The following is a 21,080-nucleotide window of genomic DNA, read 5'->3' as shown; positions in this document are numbered from 1 at the left end:
AGACGATGTCCACAGGGACGCAGACAGACGACATACTGACTTTGAAACCATTGGCCTCGGGTGGAGGCGCTGTATCCACCCCTTCCCATCCTGTATGGCGGTCCTCAAGAGCTGCTGGGCAGGGGGAGGAAGCCTCAGGAGGAGGCATGGTGTCCGCCTCCCGTCCCCACCCCCCTTGACCTCCAAAACCCAAGGAGGGGCGGGTTACGACCTCAGCGGGGTTGGGGAAAGTTGAGGTGGTGGATATTCCGGCTTGGCGGAATCGGACAGGACTTCAATTAATACGAAAAACAGATACGCAATCTTGGCCACCCTTGATCCACCGCAAGCAGAGAACAAGAGGTAGCGATGGATTAGGCTGCTGTTTCATTTTTAACCTTTTCAATGGCGGTCATTCATTGGAACATCCGTGGTTTTTATGCCAATCTCCAGGAACTCCAGTTGCTTTGTCGTTCTTTGAAACCTTCAAGAGACTCTGCAAAGAGATAGCAAGTTTATATCTCTCTCTGGTTTTAGCTCCATTTTTAAACCCGCTCAACCGAATCAAGAGGGATTGACAGGAGGTGTCGCTGTTTTTGTACATAGTCCCTTTTATATAGTACAGATCCAAATCCGTCCAGACCTTAACGAGACCCTCCCATTGGGGGTGAAAAACAGAAAGGAGGAGTCTGTGCTGTGCAGACTGCATGCAGGGCACACTTTTTTTTTTTTTAATACTCATTCTTACTTGTTGAAGGGGGAGGATGTCCCTCGATGTATTAGACACAGACATTACATGGCAGTTTCTCTGAAGACTTTGTTTCATGATGTCCCTCCGTGGGCGCTGATGGACTTCTTGAAAGAAGTGAACATTTTTAATCAGATTTGAAGATTTTAAATGATGGAAGGTTTTTTAAACTTTGAGTGGAAAGTTTAAAGTGGTGACTTGTTTTTATTTTAATTTTATTTATTTATTTTTTTTTACCTTTGTAGTAGGTATTAACGTGGCGATAGCCTTGAGATGGCCTTAGTGGTCGGCGAGGCTCTAAGCACCATAATTTGATTTGATTTGAGATGGCCTTAGTGGTCAGCGAGGTTCTAAGCACCATGATTTGATTTCACACACACACAGACACAGATTTATTGTTTCAAAAAAGGAAATCAGTATTTAGAAATTTGTGATTATTATTACATTATTTCTCTTTGTGTGAGTGTATTTATGTGTAGTTCCAGTTGTGTAGTTACGGTTGTATGCTTTGTGTGCTAGTCTGTATATGTCTGTGTGTGTGTGTGCATATGCATGTGTACAAATCAGTAATATCTAGTATTTTACCAGCATCCACTGTTTTACCAGTAATTGGCAATTTAAATATGTTATTAAAAGCAGTTTAATTGATTTTTTTAAATTTTGTGTTCACCAGTAACTTGCAATTTATATACGGTATTAAAAGCATTGTAATGATTTCTTATTTTGTGTTTTGCCATTTTCTTTCATCATCAGTAATGCCAACCCAGACTCATCTGCCAACTTTCTTCCTGACAAGCACCTTTTTTTTTTTCTAGGACACTGCCTTTGGACTCCATTTCACAGAGGACAGCTGGAAGTCACCCCTCACCTAGGCCCCAGGCCCGGCCCCGCAGTAACTCTATGACACTGAGAGGAAAAACACCTAGTGCTTCCTCCAGAGCTTCTGCCAGTAGTCTCACTTTCCATGGTGGTGACTGTGGAAGACAGCCTGTGATTAAAAAGTCCCTGACAGGATCATCCAGCAAAAGTACTGGTCTTGCCAAGAAGGTGGCTAACAAGAAGAGTGCACAGTCTGCTGGTGAGCACCTGTCATCTGACACATCTTGAACCTCACCACCTTTTACTTTCCCCCACATAGCATGGGGTCCACCATGACCCATATTATTCATGAGACTTTATCCAGTCTATTCTTATCTGAATTGAGTTGGTTATGGAGACCCATACTAGTGATTCAGATGATATGAGACCTTCAAGACTCAGGCTGTTAATTCGTTTACAATGAAAACAGAACAGTGGAAGTGTAAAATTATAATCCTGATTTTGTCAGAAGCCTTTTTGGTGTTACATCTGGAGCAAGAATGCATCTTTTGTCACATGATGTAAATGTTTATCCACTGATGTTATGGAAATCATGATTCCAAGCTGTATGTGTAACTGTGAAATACCACAATGTTCTTGTGATACAACATAAAAATTCAACTAACATCAAACTGTGTTTTCCAAAACTCAGAAGCTAAGTTACCAACAAAGCATAACACAAGTATTACTCACAGCCCCAACGTTTCAAGGTTCACCTTATGTTCATGTGACAGAACATAATCCCACTGGGGCAATGTGTTAGTCACATAATCCAACTATACAGGAAACCAAGCATTCCACTAAGTCCGAAAATAGATGCTAGTTTGACACTTACAGCCCCCATGGTACTGTCTTGCTCATCTGGCTCTCCCGGCCTGCTCCAAGCAAGGAAAAAGGATGAAACCCCATTTGCCTATCCGTTTGATCTTCCTCATCAATTCGCACTTTATGCAAGCTATCTTACAACCCAGAACTTTCCTAGTTGGTTGAAGTTAACAGACCTGTCTGGGACCAGCAGTGCCAGACTTACACATCCAATGCTTTTCTCATGGAACCTGGCACTATCAAGGTGAAGGGGGGAAGGAGATGACGAAAAGAGGCAGGGAAGTAGGAGGAAAGATCAACCCACTCTGATTTGTTCAAAATATGTTTATATCCATATGAGTAATATGTACATAACCAGCGTATAATGTTGTGGGTTCATGAGACAGTCATTTTAAATTTATGTGTCACAGAGCAGTGGTCAATATGGTATCGAGTTGTTTTGAAAATTGGAGTATTTAGGTTTGCCCTGGCTATGTACTCTTCAATTCTGTATTTGTGATTTAGTTTATTTATAAAGCCTTGCAAAGCTGGGTTGTTTTTATTCAGTTCATATTGGTACAAATATTGTTTTGCTAATAGTAAAATAAAGTAAATTATGGCGTCAGTGTGTATATTTCTGTCATGCCCAAGTAAAATTATAGTTTTTGTCAATTTCGTATTCACAATATTTATACAGTTTTCATTTATCATTGCCATGGAATCTTTGCCAGAACTGACGGATAACTGTGCAGTGCCAAAACACATGAGCAATACTATCTTTAGCTGCATGACAAAAGCTACAGTTTTCATTATCCACCACTCCCATCTCTTTAAGACTGATATTTTGTTCCTGTGCATCTGTGGATAATTTTCATTTGAAACCATTTCATTTTGATACTGGTAATTTTATGCAAATATAAAAAAACAACAACTACAGTTCTTCCAGTCGTTTATAACTTGAGTTTTTCATCCCACCTTACATACCACATTTGTGATATATTATTTTCAATAAAAGAATCATAACATGATTTTAATCCTTTTAGAACAGATGTTAATTTTGTGAAGAAAAGTTGGGCAGCTAAGCTTTTGTTATCATTTACACTGATTCCAGTCTTTGTTTTATACATATATAATCTAATATTGCAAATCTGTAGCCACAGAAAGTAATGTAGTTGATATCATTATTATATTTTTGTTTAAGTCTTCATATGACATGAAACGCCCATCTTCTTGTAGAAATTGTGACAAACAATGCGCCCCTGTAAGCCCATGATATTCACAATCCCATGATTTCTCTCACTTTGAGAGAAATTGTGGGATTGCGAGAAGTTGTGGTCATTCCCCTCCCAACTTTTATCTCAGTAGCGAGAAATGATTGTGAGAAGTCGTGGTCGTTCCCCTCCCAACTTTTATCTCAATTGCGAGAAATGGTGGGGGGCACCCCAACAATTTCTCACAATGCATGAGGAATCGTGGGAAGTCCCCTTTATTTTTATCAAAAATATTTCCTTTATCATCAGAGTTGGTTTCTTGTCTTTTCCCAGTACAAATCTAAGAGAAAAATGAATGAGAGAAAAAGAAGTGAGAAATGGGGGAAATGGCAACGACGATCATGATAATGACAGTGGCGTTAGCAAAGACATCAGCAATAGATCGTGATGTGATGACACAGTACTGGTTTGTGTTTGTCAGTGAGTGAGAGTGTGTGAGTGTGTGAGTGTGTGTGTGTGTGTTAATTTTCCTCATGGGTGTTTACTTGGCTAGTTGATTAGGTCTTCTTGAACTCCGTTTTTGAAATATTTTCATGTTCTAAGTGTCTTCTATGAAACTGAAAATGTATTTTCAGTGCAATCTTGCATGCGAAAGGATGCTGACACAAACAGATGAACAAAAGTTTGACGTGTGAGAATTGTGCTTTTGTTTGTTGTGTAAATTACAACTGTTCTAGTGCATAGATTTCGGAAAACTTCGACACAGATGCTGATGGACGGTGTGTGAATGTGAAAGTGTTTTTCGTTGTGTCAGAAGGTTGGTAGATTGTCCACAATTACTGTTTTTATTAATTATTATTGTTGAAGAAGGGAACAAAATATCAACACCACTCAAGACGGTCAACAGATGTTCATTATCGTTCTGTGTCTGCTGCATGAGTTTTTCGTAGGCACGTTTGCAGTACGACCTTACCGAATGTTGCTGAACTCCTCACGTGAGCGTGCTAAAACACAGCTGTTATTTGCAGTGCACGTGCACCCAGTCAGTGAAACAAGCGTCACTGAACACAGGTGCCTGCAGACGTTAAATTTTGTTTACATGCAAAAAGTTATTAAACTAACAGAACTCATGAGTTTTACCAGCATTTTGGGCATTTTAATATATTTTCCCCTGTGCCCTGTGAAAAACGGTCTCCCCCCTCAGCCCATCGTGCTCATCAGTATGGAGAGCAGAAGTTGAGACTGTAGTGGATGTTTTTTGTCGCTCTGCAGCCCACCACCAAGCTGATGACCTTGCACGATACATGCCATTAAGGGCATCAGAAACATCAAGTAAGATTGATGGTCAAGCTACTCCACCAATCTTACTGGACTCCGGGCACACTTACATGGGCAACGTCATCGCCATCAATGGTCGGCATCAAGACACCAGAATGACTGTGGGCCTATTTAATACACTGTCCGTCAGCTCAAAGTCTAAGCGGACACAGATTGTGGACTTCATCAAGGATGAGAATATGGATGTTTTATTTTTAACAGAGATGTGGCTGAAAACTAGTGGCGATGAAAGCAAATGTGCTGACTTAGTTCCGCCAGGCTACAAACTGAGGTCCTTCCCTCAGGCAACACAGGGTGGGCGACTTGCTGTCCTCTACCGCGACCATCTCCCTGTCACCATCACCTCCACCTTCCCCTTCACTCTCACTTCCTGTGAGCTGATTCAGTTCACACTGACAGCACCCCAACACATCCACTTCTTCTGTCTGTACATACCACTGCCAAGCAAGCAGAACAAACTTCTGAACTCTATGTTTCTGACAGAGCTGCCAGACCTGCTCGACTACTGCAACCTCCTAAGTGGGAAGTCAGTGGTGGTCGGCGACTTCAATGTGCACGATGACGTGCCCGCTGATCCACTTACCTCCAAGGTGCTGGACATTCTGTCGAGGTTCAACTTCACACATGGTGTGCAGGAGGCTACCTACTACAGAAGCGGCCACATCCTCGACTGGGTCCTGCACCGAGAGGCTGATCAACTCATTCATTCTTGCCGGGTCAACCACATGGTCTCTTCTGACCATGCCGCTGTTCTCTGCAGGCTTAAAGTGTCCCGCCCCAAGAGGCAGCCTGTCTACCGCACAGTGCGGGACATCAAGGCCATAGACAGAGACTCCTTCAAGGCTGACGTCCAGGACATGCTGGATGACCTTGGACCCGACCTCTCCGCCCAACAGCTGGATGATGGCCTGCGCGGACTACTAGACAGACATGCTCCAGCTACAGAGAAGCGTATGCCTTCAGGCCACACGTCCCTGTGGTACGCAGCTGTCAGCGACATCCTGTGTGACACCAAGAAAGAGCACTGTCGTGCTGAGATAAGTGGCGCAAGAATGGTCTGATAGTGGACAGTCAGATGTTTTAAATAGCAAAACAGTTAGTCACTGATATTGTTCAGAATGCCAAAGAAGAGTACTAGAGCTCAAAGATCGAAGCCAATACGTCTGTCAAAAACTTATTCTTAACCAGTGACCGTCTCCTTGGCAGGAGCAGACTTCATCCTGCCAACTGACATTCCTCCTGACGACCTCTCTGATGCTTTCGCTGATTTCTTCACCACCAAGATAAAGACAGTTAGAGATGAGCTTGAAACATTTAGCCAGTCTGTATCCTCTCTTCACTGACAAACCCCACTCTTCCTTGTCTTTCAACAGTTTTCGTCCTGTCACAGAGGAAGAAGTTAAGCAAGTCATTATAAAATCTAGCCCCAAAACATGTGCACTTGACCCAATCCCCACATCCCTTTTGGCTGAATGTGTTGATGTGCTCCTCCCAGCCTTGACCTCTATCATCAACAACTATATCCAGTCAGGCACTTTCCCAGATGTGGTCAAAAAAGCCCTTGTAACACCACTGCTCAAGAAGCCGACTCTTGATGTAAACACCCTCAAAAACTATCGTCCTGTCAGCGATCTCTCTTTTCTTTCCAGGGTCACAGAAAAGATTGTCCTCCTCCAGCTCTCTGAATATCTGCATCACAACAACCTGTTTCCTGTCTCACAGTCTGCCTACCGCCCTTCCCACAGCACTGAAACAGCTCTACTCAAAGTTATGAACGACCTTCTGCTGTCTGTAGATACTGGTAAACTTTCTGTCCTCACCCTCTCAGATCTCTCAGCGGCATTCGATACAGTCGATCACAACATCCTCATTAATCATCTTTCTCATTCGTTTGGCATCTCTGACACAACACTGAAATGGTTTTCATCTTACCTGTCCAATAGAACCCAAACTGTCGTTACTAACAAAAAACTTTCTCAACCTTCTCTTCTGGAATTCGGAGTCCCCCAGGGATCAGTTTTGGGACCCGTGCTCTTCATTTTGTACACAAAGCCACTTGGTACCATCACAGCTCAGCACAATGTCCAAAGCCAATCTTTTGCCGATGACACACAATTATATGACTCATGTGCACCTGACCAGATCAGTAACACCATTAACAACATTCAAGAATGCATTACTGACATCAAGCATTGGATGACAGCAAATAAACTAAAACAAAATGATGACAAGACTGAAGTCCTGATTCACTCACAGAACAAACCATTACCTGACTCTGCTCCCTCCTCTATGTCTGTTGGTAACACAAACATTCAGTTCTCATCTGCTGCAAGAAACCTAGGGGTAACTTTTTCTGACACTCTGTCCATGGAAAAACAAACCTGTGTCCAACATCTGTCGCTCTGCTTACCATGAACTCGGGGAAAATCAGTAGCATTGGCCATCTTCTCACTTCTGATGCAACCAAAACTCTCGTCTGTTCTCTTGTTCTGTCTAATTTGATTACTGTAACTCCTTACTCTCTGCCATTCCTCAGTACCTCCTAGACAAACTTCAAAAGGTTCAAAATTCAGCAACACGACTGATCTCCAGAGTCAGAAAATACGAACACGTACAGCTACTCTTTCAACAACTTCACTGGTTCCCAATCTCTGCAAGAATACAACATAAAACATCCACTCTTTGCTTCAACTCACTCACTGATCCCTACTTTCCTGTCTATCTTTCTGATCTTCATGTCTATACCTCTGCCAGACAACTCCACTCTTCTTTAGACAATAGAACCTTTACTGTTCCTCGAATCAAAACAAAGACTTATGGCAAGCGATCTTTTTCTCACTTTGCGAAAACTGTTTGGAACCAGCTTCCACTCACAACTCGTCACTCTGAAACCCCCTCATAGTTTAAAACTGCCCTGAAGACACACCTGTTCAGACAGTCATACAATGTTGTATGAAATAGAGGTTTGTGTTGTGTTGTGTGTGTGGGGAGGGGGGGGGGGGAACAAGGGGAGAGAGGTAGTAGCGGCTGTTTGCACGCCCACACACGCGAGCTTGTGTCTGTGTGTACGGGTGGGTTAGTTGGTGCGGGTGGGTGAGTTCGTGCGCGCGTGCGTTTTCTAATGTATAAACATGTATGTGAGAGATTCTTAACACGAACTGTTTTATGAAGTAATGTAGTTTGTTTACTCAGTTGTTCATCTGTTGTGCTTTTGTTGTTGTTGAGTGGTGTGTGTGTGTGTGTGCTAGTGTACGTTGGCGGGGTGGAGGTGTTTTTTTACAATACGTACATTTTTACATTTTCAGATTTAATTACATAAATGTAATAGTGTACATACGTTTTTACTAGAAATGTTTATTTCAATTGTTTGTCATTCGTGTGTGTGTGTGTGTACGCATTTGCTTCATCTTTTTAGTTTTGATCTGTGTGTGTCATGTGGGGTGTTTCTTCAGGGAGATGCTTAGCAGTAATTTAAAAAACAAAACAAAAAAAATTAAATGTAATGTAGTAGTTTGCATTATTTGATTGTTGATCTGTGTTCATGTGTGCATGTGCCTGTAGGTGCATGTATGTGTGTGTCATTGAGTGAGTGCGTGAGTAGTGTGTCTGGGTATGCGGCTTGCGTTGGTGCATGCCTGCGTGCGTGCGTATGTGCGTGCGTGTGTGTGTTTGCACGTTGTGCGTTATGTATGTATGTACCTACGTATATATGAATGTGCATACATGCTTGTGTTCTTTCAATTTCAGTTGTCTTTTTTGTTGTTATTGTTTTTTTCTTGTATATATATATATATATATATATATATACCTGTTGCATTTCTTGATTTAATCAATTGACATGACCTCTTTTAATTGTTCTCTTTTAATTGTTCTCTCTTACCTGTGTTTCAAATTATATGCATATGTTTGTGTGGGGATGTTTGAATGAATGTTTTTAGTGCTATTGTAAAGCGCATAGAGCTTCAAGAATATGTGCTATAGCAAGAAGTCTTAATAAATAAATAAATAAATAAATAAACAAATGAGCAAGCATGAAGTGAAGTATATTCTAAATTGATGTTACAAAAAAGGTTGCATCACAACAAACATCAAGACTATTTGGTCCAGAATTTACACTACATGAGGGTAAAGCATTGTGAAACACCTTTTTTTGCTATCACTTCCTTGTAGAAAGTTGAATCATTTTGACGTTATTCCAAACATCCAGAAAAGATTTGGTTCAAGTCATTGTATTATATTATATTATATTTCTGTTTGAGTTAGACTGCCTTAGACTGCCTTAATTTCGTTGTTTGCTATTGATTCCGATGTTGAATTTGAGGTCGATGTATTGCAGTGATACATCTTATGAGAAAAATACAATAAATTGTTGTGTTTCAGTGTCATTACTGTTCTTGTCGCTAACGCCACTGTTATTATCATGATCGTTGTTGTCGTCGCCCCCCTTTTTCTCTTTTCTTTTTCTCTCTCATTTTTCTCTAAGATTTGCAATGGGAAAAGAAAAGAAACCAACTCCGACAAAAAAAAGAAGAAATAATTATTTTTGATTTAAAAAAAAAAAGGGGGTGGGGGGGGGGACTTTCCATGATTTCTCGCATTTGAGAGAAAACGGAGGGGAACGACCATGATTTCTCACAATCCCATGATTTCCCTCAAAGTGAGAGAAATCGAGGGATTGCGAGAAATTGTGGGCTTACAACCCCTTTTCTTACCAAGTTTAAAGAATCAATAGAACTATTCCATACTTCAATTCTTTTGGTATGTCCTCAGACTGATGCTGCTTCTGACAACCAGTCATCTTTTTTCTTTTTCCAAATATAAATGGGACCATGAGAAAAGTGGTTCATATTCATTATTGTGATTTCATGTGCTCAGACCATATTTTGATTGAATGCGATATTGATCTTGCTCTTACAAAATTTAATGAATGCTTGAAGTTGCGGGTTAATGCATGTTGAAATCTGTTTTTATCGGGGCTGAAAAGAGATGACTTTGGTTTAACTTGGCTACATGGACAGAAGACTGGGGTCTTGAGCTCAACACCACAAAAACCAACGCAACACTCTTCTCTCTCTCCACCGCCAACGAGCAAGTCAAGCTGAAGCTCCAGGGACAGGTCTTGCCCCAGACGGATACACCAACATTCCTTGGCGTCAAGTTGGACACCCGCCTGACCTGGAGGCCCCAGATTGAGGAGATGGAGAGGAGAGGCATCCGCAAGCTAGCCCAGCTGAAGAAGCTGGCCGGGACAACTTGGGGAGCAGACAGCAGGCTTCTAGCCAGGGTCTACATGGGAGCTGTCAGACCCACCATGGAGTATGCCTCAACCTCGTGGGCACAGCCTCCAAGACCAACAAGAGCCGGCTCGACAAAGTCCAAAATATGGGACTACGCCTCATACTTGGAGCCATGAGGTCCACGCCAATCCATGACATGGAGAAAACTGCTAACGTCGAACCCCTGGAGAGAAGACGCGACCTGAAAGTCCTGATACAGGGAGAGAAGCTCAGAAGACTGCCCTCACATCACCTACACCACAGACTGGAGCAGCCCACCAAGAACCGTCTCAAACGTCAGAGCCTCAACCACCGGTATAAAGCACTCAGAGCACAGCACAGCGATGTTCTGGCGGCAAAAGGGGAATCTTGCACTGAACTTGCCTTGCCTGACTGGAGGCTCGACCAAGAGATAGAGGCCACCATCAGCCTCAGAGTTCCTGGCATCACCACCAAAGACCAGCAACCAGTTACTCCCAAGATCCTGACTCTGGCCATGATAGAGGAGTCCTACCCAGCCAGCTCCTGGATACATGTATACACGGACGGATCAGCGGAGGAAGCCACACACAACGGAGGCAGTGGTGTCTACGTCAGATTTCCCGATGGAGAGCACAGCAGCATCGCAGTCCCTGGAGGAAAGCTCTGTTCCAATATCAGAGCTGAAGTCCTGGCCATTAAAACAGCAGCAGAATTCCTCTCCTCCTGTGGAAAGCCCCTTGGCAGCATCTCCATCTTCACTGACTCCATGTCCACACTCCAGGCCCTTGACTCCCCTGATCCTGGTCCACTGATCCAGTCCCTTAAGGCCTCCCTCACAACCCTTACCCAAACAGCCCCAACGACCCTCCAGTGGGTGCCTGCCCATGTAGGCCTCCCAGGCAACGAGCGTGCAGACCACCTTGCTAAGGAAGCAAGCCAGCTCACACACCAACCGTTCCTGCCACGTATGAGGAAGCAAAAACTCTCCTCTGCAGCAGATTCTGAAGAGGCTGGGTCACCCTGAACGGAGGCTACCAGGCACACCAGGATCCCATCAGGACACTGGAGAGGAGACACCAGACTACCATCTACCGCCTTCGCACAGGACACTGCGGCCTCCTAGCACACCTGAAGAGGATTGGAGTGGCAGCCACATCCCAATGTGATTGCGGCCAGGCTGACCAGACCCCATCCCATATTCTCCAAGACTGCCCCCTGTATGAGAAGATGCGGCAGCAGTCCTGGCCTGGGGGTGCTGACCTCAACACCGAGCTCTGGGGAACGGTAGCCGATCTTCGCCGGATGTCCGAGTTTGTGGCATCCCTCAGACTTCGACCCTGACTGCGTAGCTGTCGAACGCAAAAGAAAGTTTAACTTGGAATGCAGGCAAGTAGAACAGTATTAAGACATTTCAGAAAGGTTGATGGATCAAATGGAGAAGAAGTCAGACTGAATTATATACAAAACAGATGTTAATATAAGGAATTACTATTAGAAAACAAACAGAATTATAAAGACATTTTTATTCATGATTTACAAAGTAATTTACATGACTCAGACATTTTGGAACACTATTTTTTCAGTCATGGTACACAAAAGCAGTTACCTAGACACAAAAAAATTATGTGTCGCATTTATTTGTCTAAGAAAGCTTTTGAAAGTTTTTCCAGGAGTAAATTATGGGGAATTTTGAAAAAGAATGGTTTAAATGGTAAAATACTGCAGGCTCTGAAAAGTATGTACGAAATATTTAAAGCAAAGGTGCGAGTTAGTGGTGACTTCACAGTCAAGGTAAAGTATGTTCTCCATTACTTTTTTTCTTGATTTATTACTCAAGATGTATTTTCGGGTGGCATGCATGGCATCCAGCTTTTTCCCGATTTTATCCAGCTCTTGATCTTGCTTTTTGCTGATGATGTAGCTCTACTCTGATAGCCCAATTGGTCTCCAAACTCAGCTGAATTGTGCAACACAGCAGAGCGACTTGATTTGATTATCAATTTAGAAAAATCTAATGCGGTGGTGTTTAGAAATGGTGGTTACCTTGGTGGGAACGAAAGATGGTTCTATTGTAATTAACTTTTGAAAAGTGAATGTTGATAAGTACTTCGGTATCTTTTTGTCAACCCTCCTTAGTTTTACAGCAACATTAGAAGATCTTGTAAGTTGTGCCAGAAAGGGGGTGGTTGCTATCATAAGAAGTTAGAACACTTTGGGGGATTGGAGAACATTCTCCTGGAATCCTTTTTAAATGTTTGACTGTCAAATACAACCTGAGGTGTTATATGGTGCTGAAATATTTGGAGTAACAAAGAATCTAGAATAATTATTTATCAACGGTGTACATCTTTTTGCTTTAAAAATGTTTTAGGCATACATTCAAAAGCTCCCAGACATTTGGTTTAAGGTGAAACTGGTAGGTTTCTTTTGTATGTGATGACTTATGTTATATGTATTAAGTTTTGGTTAATTCTAAAATTAAGCAATGATCGGTTCTCAAGAAAGCTTGTCATATCAGAAATGTGTACATGTATGACTTTGGTTATGTATGGAGGCACAAGTTGTTGGTAATGAATGGTTATTTATTCGTTTGGCTCAAAGGCGTGTGGTCATAATCCTGCTTGAAAGTGGGCAGCATCCCAGTACTGCATTCTTTATGCTCTTTTTGACCAAAATCCCACTTCATGTACATTTGTTGTTTTCTCCACTATGATATATGACATGCCCTTCTGATGTCTGCACTTAATGGTTTTGAAAACCTTTTTTGTATGTTGTCTATTGTCACGATTTCAAATTGGTATGTCAGATTTAAATTGTCGCTTTTCACAGTATAATCCTGTTCCTGGTGATAAGAGAATTTGTCCTTTTTGTCACACAGCCTTTGAAACAAAGTATCACTTTCTTTCGGTTTGTCCAGTATATCAGACTCTACGAGAAGAACATTTACCTGCCATATTATTATTACCAAGAAATTCAACCATTATTATTACCAAGAAATTCAACCTTGTTCAAATTTGCCGGTTTGATGGTCTGTGTATCAGAACGTGTAGTAACGTAGTTATCAATTTTTGTGTGCAAAGCTTTTAGCATGAGAGCAGAGCTTCTGAAATTGGACATGAATGGATGAGTATAGGTATGCATTTTGTTGCACTGTGGTGTGTCAATCAACATGTTTGTTTTATTTGTGTGGTTTGTAATTTTTTAAGTTTTGTCAGCTTCAATTTTTCGCATTTCACTTAATCCAGGCACATGTGTGTCGCTGGACTTTGTTACACTCACAAGCTTGTATGTGGGTGTGAATATGCACGCATGCATTGTGTGAAGGAGGGGAGAGGAGGGATACAGAAATAATGTGTGTGTGTGAGCTTGTAAGAGTCACATGTGCACTGATATATTATTCTCACTATTTGATTCCTTATCAAATATTTTTGTTCGTGGCCCACTCCTTTGTTATGGACTGGAAGCCTAACAAATGAACCATTGTCTTGTATTGTCAAAAAATTCTTTTGTAATAAAATACTGGCTCTGCAATGAGTTGGGATCATGTTTTAAACACTACTGAATAGAAAAAAATGTCTGTCAGCAGACAGTACCTCTGTCCAAAAGAAATTTAACTTATGTAATGTACAATTTTTTTTCAGGTCCATATTTGTCAATGTTTTGAATGTGTGTAATGTGATCCCTTTCCACTTGTGTTTTATTATATGAAGTTTGCAGACCCACGTCAGCTTTAATGTCATTACAAATGTCTTTAAATCTAGCAGTCCAAGTCCATTTTTTATACTCTTATGTACTGTTTTTCTGCTGATCATATCTTTTTTTTTATCAGTCCATACAAATTTGTAAAACAAGTTCTGCAATATTTGAAAAAAGGTGTCAGGAGGGTTGGGGACAAATGTCCATTAATGTATCAGTTTGGACAAAATAAGTGATTTTAATATTACCACCCTACCTATTGGTGTTAACTTTCTCCTTACCCAGATCTTGAATATCAACATCTGCCAGCTTTTCTGTGTAGTTTAATTGTGCAGGTTTTTTATCAATCGTTCATAAGCCAAATGCCCCAATATCTTAAATTTTGTTGGGTTCCATTCCATCTGTAAATGCTCCATAACAAACAGATGAGTTTTTACAGCTACCCAGCCATATTGCACTGGTCTTTCTTGGATTCATAATCCCGAATTTCTTCCAAACTGATCTAATATATTAATACAAGATTCTAATGACTTTTTATCACCTGCCAAAGAAATTCCATATCATCAGCATATTGGGAGATCTTATGTTCAACATTTTCTATAACAATACCATGATCATCATTACATTCACGTACCATAATTGATAATTCACCAAATATAAATATTGAGATATGGGGTCACCCGGTCTACAACTTCTTTGTTCATCAAACCAGCTGGAAGATTGACCATTGACTGTGACACATGACTTGATACCATTATAAAATGTGTCTATCCATTTATATATATCTTGTTGGAAGCCAAAAGCCTTCAGAACTTTAAACATGAAATTCCAGTTGACAGAGTCAAATGCTTTTTCAAAGTCTACATTTAGTAAAAGTCCCGATAAATAGTCTTCCTCTAAGTAGGCTATTGTATGATATATGAATCTAAGATTGTCTCCAATATACCTATGTCGTATAAAATCTGTCTGATCCTCGTTTATAAGGTTTGGTAACACTGTATTTGATTCGTTATGCATGACGACCCAATTTCATATATGACATTAAGCAGTGATATAGGCTTCCAGTTCTTTATAAAGTTTTTTTGGTTTGCTGTAAAGACATCCATTCACACCTGTTTATATTTTAACAGAAACTTCACATCTCACTCCTGTCAGTCAGCCATGTTCACGTGTATAAAAAAAGAATCACAGGAGACGAATATCTTTGGCAATATTTAGGTATAAAAAAAGCTACTTGAAAATTCACACATTCGCTCACACACTCTTACTAAAAAATGGTTTAAGGGCAACAACACACTGCACAACACATAACGAGGATACTCATGTGAGTCTGTTTCAATCCAGTCCTCAGTTCCAGACACAGGCTGCTCCTCAGTGCCTTCAAAGTGTGAACACAGACTGCTCCACAGCGCCTTCCCCACGGCTTAGCGGTTACTGCTGCTACTGCTGTTGTTGTGGCTGGGTCTTGGCCTAGTGCCAACCCACAAGCTCTTTAAACCAAAATAAAAATACTTTCAGTTCATCTTGTCTTGTCCTTAAGTTCCGTCAGTCACATGTGTGTGAGTGGGTGAGTGTGTGCCCAGTACAATTTCACTAACGCCCCTAGGCTCAGTCACTCATCCTCACCATTAAATTACCAATTATAAAGTCATACTTCCTTAGCTATCGTCTTCGTACTAGTAGTTATCTTTTAGCCTCTTTCCGTCTTTCGAATGCAATCATATGTTTTCCAAGCAAGTGCTAGTAATTACATATCGCAAATTTATATTGCATTATTCCAGCGTTGCGAAGAATCAAATCAAATCAAATTATTGTGCTCAGAGCCTCGCCGACCACTAAGGCCATCTCAAGGCTATCGCCACGTTAAGCGTTAAAAGTCTCAGTGGAAATCATTCTAATAATGATACAAAGATTAGGTAAAAATCAAGTGTAAGCAAAGCAATATCCTATTTTCCCTGTCACAGTAGCAATGACATTATGAACACTTTGACAAAAAGGAATCTTACTACCAAGTTTAGAAACAGTATGATAATATAATAACACTGCATTTTTTTTTTTATACCCAAAAGCAAAACGACCATCAAATGCACATACAAATAAACTTATCCAAATTAACCATTTGGCTATTGCGCCCTTCTCTACGTGGGATAAACAATAGGCTGATGACCCTGCGTCTGAAGCTGTCCAAGGATCGCTTTTCCACAGTCGTCAGCTGCTATGTCCTGACAATGACCAACCCTGATGACATCAAAGAAGCTTTCTACGAGGAGCTCAGCCACCCCATTTCAGCAGTAGACAGAAAGGACAGGCTGATCATCCTTGGGGATTTCAATGCCCGCGTTGGCGTGGACTTCTCCTCGTGGCCAAAAGTCCTAGGACAGTATGGCACTGGCAAGTGCAACTCCAACGGACTGCTTTTGCTCTCACTCTGCGCGCAGCATGGACTGACCATCACCAACACCCTCTTCCAACAAGCGGACAAGTACAAGAACACATGGGATATGGATGCACCCCCGCTCCAAGCAATGGCACATGCTGGACTATGTGATTGTCCGGCAGAGGGACAGAGGTGATGTTTCCATTACATGCTGCATGAGAGGAGCAGTCTGTTGGTCGGACCATTGCCTGGTACGCAGCAAGATGAACATCAGACTTGCATGCAAGCTCCAACCAGCCAGGCAGAAACCTCCTAGGAAGCTGAACATCCACTGCCTCCCTATCACCAAGGATGTACTGCAGCAACAAATCCAAGCAGCCTCCAAGACATTCCTGCATCTACTGATGTAGAAGAGGTATGGAGCACCTTTAGAGATGCTGTGTACACAGCAGCAGCTGACACACTCGGCTTTGTACAGAGAAGCCACAGAGACTGGTTTGATGAGAACGACTCTGGAATCTCCAAGCTCCTGAACACACTGCATATACAGCATCAGGATCACATTTCCGATAAAGACTGCCTGAGGAAGGAGAACCAGTTCTTGCAAACCAAGCAACTCGTACAGAAGAGGCTGCATGAGATGAAGAACACATGGTGGGAGAGAAAGTCCGAAGAGCTTCAGTCCGCTGCTGGTGCTCACGACATGAAGACCTTCCATGATGGTCTCCGATCTGTGTATGGGCCAAGAGTCACAGAATCAACCCCTGTCCGAGCCTTGGACCAGACCACCCTCCTGACAGACAAGAAAGACATCCTTGCCTACTGGGCAGAGTACTTCAACACCCACCTCAACAGGGACTCGTCCGTATCTGACGAGGTATTTCCAACCCTCCCACAGCTACCAGTCAATGACTCACTACTTGCCCCTCCCACCAAGGCCGAGACCCGGAAAGCCCTGAAGCTGACAACGTCAGGAAAAGCACCAGGAGCGGATGGAATCCAGGCTGACATCTACAAGTATGGAGGCGAGGTGCTGACAGACAAGCTGACCGCCCTGTTCCAGTCTATCTGGGAGAGAGGGGAGATCCCCCAGGATTTCAAGGATGCTTCAATTGCCCACATTCACAAACGGAAGGGAGACAAAACATCCTGCGATAACCACCGTGGAATCTCTCTCCTCTGCATCGCTGGCAAGATCTTCGCCCACATCATACTGAACAGACTGGTTGATCAAGTCTCCAACACAGTCATCATCCCTGAAGCACAGTGTGGCTTCCTCTCAGGCAGGGGAACATGTGACATGGTGTTTGCCATATGGCAGATGCAAGATAAGTGCCGTGAGCAGAACAAGGAGCTCTACATGGTCTTTGTAGACCTGAGGCCTTCGACGCAGTGAACTGCTGTGGTCTGTGGAAGATCCTTCTAAAGTTCGGCTGCTCAGAGAGCCTAATCCAGCTGATTGAGTCATTCTACAACGGCATGCAGGCAAGAGTACAGGGTAATACTGACATGTCAGATCCGTTCCCTGTGGTAAATGGAGTGAAACAGGGCTGCGTCCTGGCACCTACACTGTTCTCCATTCTATTCTCTGCCATGCTGATTGACGCCTTCCAAGACTGTGACTGGGGCATCTACATTCAGTTTCACACAGATGGCAAACTTTTCAACTTGCGGCGACTCCATGCCAGGTCCAGGGTGTTTGAGGCACTGTTGATAGAGTTCCTCTTTGCTGATGACTGAGCGCTTGCTACACACACCGATGAGGACATGCAGTTCATTATGGATAGGTTCTCAACCTCCTGCAGGTGCTTTGGACTCACCATCAGCCTCAGCAAGACCAAGTCCATGTACCAACCAGTTAGCTCACAGAACGCCACTGCCTCCCCCACACATGCAATCAAGATCGATGACAAAGATGTCAAGTCAGTCGACAAGTTTTGCTACCTGGGCAGCACCAGATGCAGCAACGGAGCCCTTGATACAGAAGTGACGCTGCGCATCACCAAGGCCAGCTCCGCCTTTGGCAGACTCAACAACAGGCTGTGGAACAACAAAGGCATAGGGCTCAGCACGAAAATCAAAACCTACAGAGCTGTTGTGCTGACCACCTTCTTGTACTGCTGTGAAACATGGACGACATATTGCCGTCACATTCAACACCTTGAGCAGTTTCACCAGAGACGGCTATGAAAGATCTTCGGCATATAGTGGCAAGACAGGGTCTCCAACATCCAGGTCCTAGAGAGGAGCAGCCTGCCCAGCATTGAAAGCCTGCTGATCCAGTGCCAGCTACGCTGGACAGGACATGTTGTCCGCATGACAGACAGCAGGATCCTGAAGATGCTTTTGTATGGCCAGCTGAAGGAAGGCCACCGTGAACTTGGAAGACCCTGCAAGCGCTTCAAGGACACCTTGAAAACAAACCTCAAAGCCTGTGACATAGACATCGCTTCCTGGGAAACTGATGCCCTTGACCACTCTCGCTGGAGGATGCTGTGCTCCAGTGGCATAAAGACATTTGAAAACAAGAGAACGCTGGCCATTAAGGAGAAGCGTGAGCGAAGGAAGCAGGGCTCAACTTCTGGAGACGTTTTACCTTGCAACACCTGTGGGAAGTGCTGCACATCCAGAATCGGCCTCTTCTTCCATATGAGGACACACACCGACAGATAAGCTTGCCTGCCTATTCTTCCGTCGGACCAACAGGAGACTCCATCAATGTTTATCCCACCCCTCACTTTGTTTCTCCACTGCCTTTATCTCTCTTCATTGTACTCATGGTAACAACTGTTCAAAGAAATTATTTCAAGTCATTTGCTTTATCACTGCATTGTTATCAGCTGGTAAGACTGTCTTTAAATTGTTGACATAATGTCTTTTTGAGTTTGTAATCCACATTCTTGTCTGCACACAAATACAATCTGTCTCTCTCTGTGTAAAGCAGTGGGTAGAGAGAATGAATAGAAAATCAGAAGTTGAAATTAGCTGCTCAGGAAGCCCAACTGAAAAAAAATGTTTATTTTGTGGGTCAACACTGCAGACCCTCGTTCTAAAAATTTCTTCTTCTTTTTTTATCAAAACAAAAACAAACAAAAAAACCCCAGCTGCTGTGGTAAATAACTGGAAGAACGCAGGTTTGATTCCCAGCAAAGGTGGCTTTTTCGGCCTGCAACCAGCTCCTACCCAGATTAGAGTGTGCTATGGACTTATATAGGAAGACTGGGACCACACAGCTAAGTATCATCCACTTCATGGATGCATCTTTGGTGTATTGTTCTAATTTCCTGACCAACACAGCAAGTGCGTATATTTCTCATGTCTGGTTAACACCAGGATATCATAACAGGAAGTGTAGAGAACAGCCTCGTCATGTAATCCCAAACCTAAATGGACCTCCATATCCTCCTCCAACATCAAAATAACAAAGTCCAAATTATGTGGCCTTTCAATTATTTTCATTCCCTGCTCTCATGGTGACCTCAGTTTCGATACCCCACCACTTCCATGCTTGGGGCGAGTCAGTGTCGGCAGAATCAGGGTGGATTGCCGTTGCAGGGACGTATTGCCAGTCTCCACTGTGGGGGTGGCACTCACTCAGTCTGGCTCCGTGACTAAACTATTATGATCGTTGTTGTTGTCAGTGGGGGGGTTGAGTAGGTAGTGACCTTAGTATGTTAAATCAGAACAGGTACTACTGAACACCACTGAAGTGACTCAGCAACAGTGCAGGGTTTCCTCTGCCGTGTGGCCTCCTGGGGACCTAACATCGATGGTTCCCAGGTGACTGCTGATGCTGGGACTGCAACAGACGAACCTGGGTGTGGCTGTTTATGGGAGACTAGTAATGAGTGTCATGGTAGTAATGCCACTGAAACAAAGCAGATGACTGGGCAGCAAAATAAAAATAAAAAGGATGATGAGCAATATACAAACCAGTTAAAATGTGCTGCTTCTCTGGCAGACAGCAATAAAGATATAACATTTGCATGTCATGGGCCGGATACGAGTGGCAAAATGGCAGCCAGCTGGCATCAGATTTTCTGGCCAGTCCACTCTATCCACTCTATTTTTAGATCAGCAAGTAGATCTACACATATCTTGACCTAGGAAACTGGAAAAACTGGGAATCAAACTCCAGAAACTCGGACGAGTTGGCCATCGCACCTAGAACTTGTATATCAATCTGCTGAAGTTTGATTTTCCAAAAAAATATATTTTGGGTGTTGTCGTTTCCATTTATTTGTAATCCTCTATACCTTGCAAGGAGTGAAAAGAAATTTATATCAAATCATGAAACTTAGAACAGTCAACAACAGTGCATTTGTATGCATGCTGCTACTTTCATTTCTGATGATTGGTAAACAAGTAAACTTGCATGAAAACTGTATCAGCAGATGAAAGGGGTTTTCAATAATCCCTGTATCAGTATTTTGAAATCATCATTTCAATCATAAATAAATAATAAAGCATAAATGATTTTTTTTATACAATCTACTTTGATCTTGCAGTAAAAAAAACAAAAAAACTGTGGGTTTCTAAGCTCAAGCCAGTCTCATTGATATCATGACCATTTTATCAGGACACAAGTGAATGACAGTGGTATGTCTCTTGGTGGTTGAGGACAGAGAGACAACTGTCCTTGCTTCAATACTTATGTACTGCTGTTTTGCCATGGAGACAAATATATATATATCATTCATCACACTTACCACACACAAATGAATACATACACACTCACACAAGTATTCACACAAACAGGCTTGCAGAGAAAGACACATGTGATACAAATGGAAACAAACACAGAGACAAAA

The 21,080-nt window shown here is 42.5% G+C and overlaps 1 protein-coding gene across 2 annotated transcripts in view; it reads left to right on the top strand.

The window, feature by feature from the left end:
• The window catches only part of LOC143297329 (uncharacterized), a 107,053-nt gene extending 105,219 nt beyond the window's left edge, over positions 1–1,834 (top strand). For both annotated transcript variants that reach the window (XM_076609627.1, XM_076609618.1), the window contains one exon: positions 1,543–1,834. In XM_076609627.1, coding sequence (XP_076465742.1) covers positions 1,543–1,834 — 292 coding nt within the window. The remainder of the gene's footprint in view (positions 1–1,542) is intronic.
• The last annotated feature ends 19,246 nt before the right edge of the window (positions 1,835–21,080 follow it).

Source organism: Babylonia areolata, chromosome 2, assembly GCF_041734735.1.
Source record: "Babylonia areolata isolate BAREFJ2019XMU chromosome 2, ASM4173473v1, whole genome shotgun sequence".
NCBI classification, from domain to species: Eukaryota; Metazoa; Mollusca; class Gastropoda; order Neogastropoda; family Buccinidae; genus Babylonia; species Babylonia areolata.
Note: the sequence above shows the minus strand (reverse complement) of the source record. Positions and strands in the feature narration are given on the sequence as shown.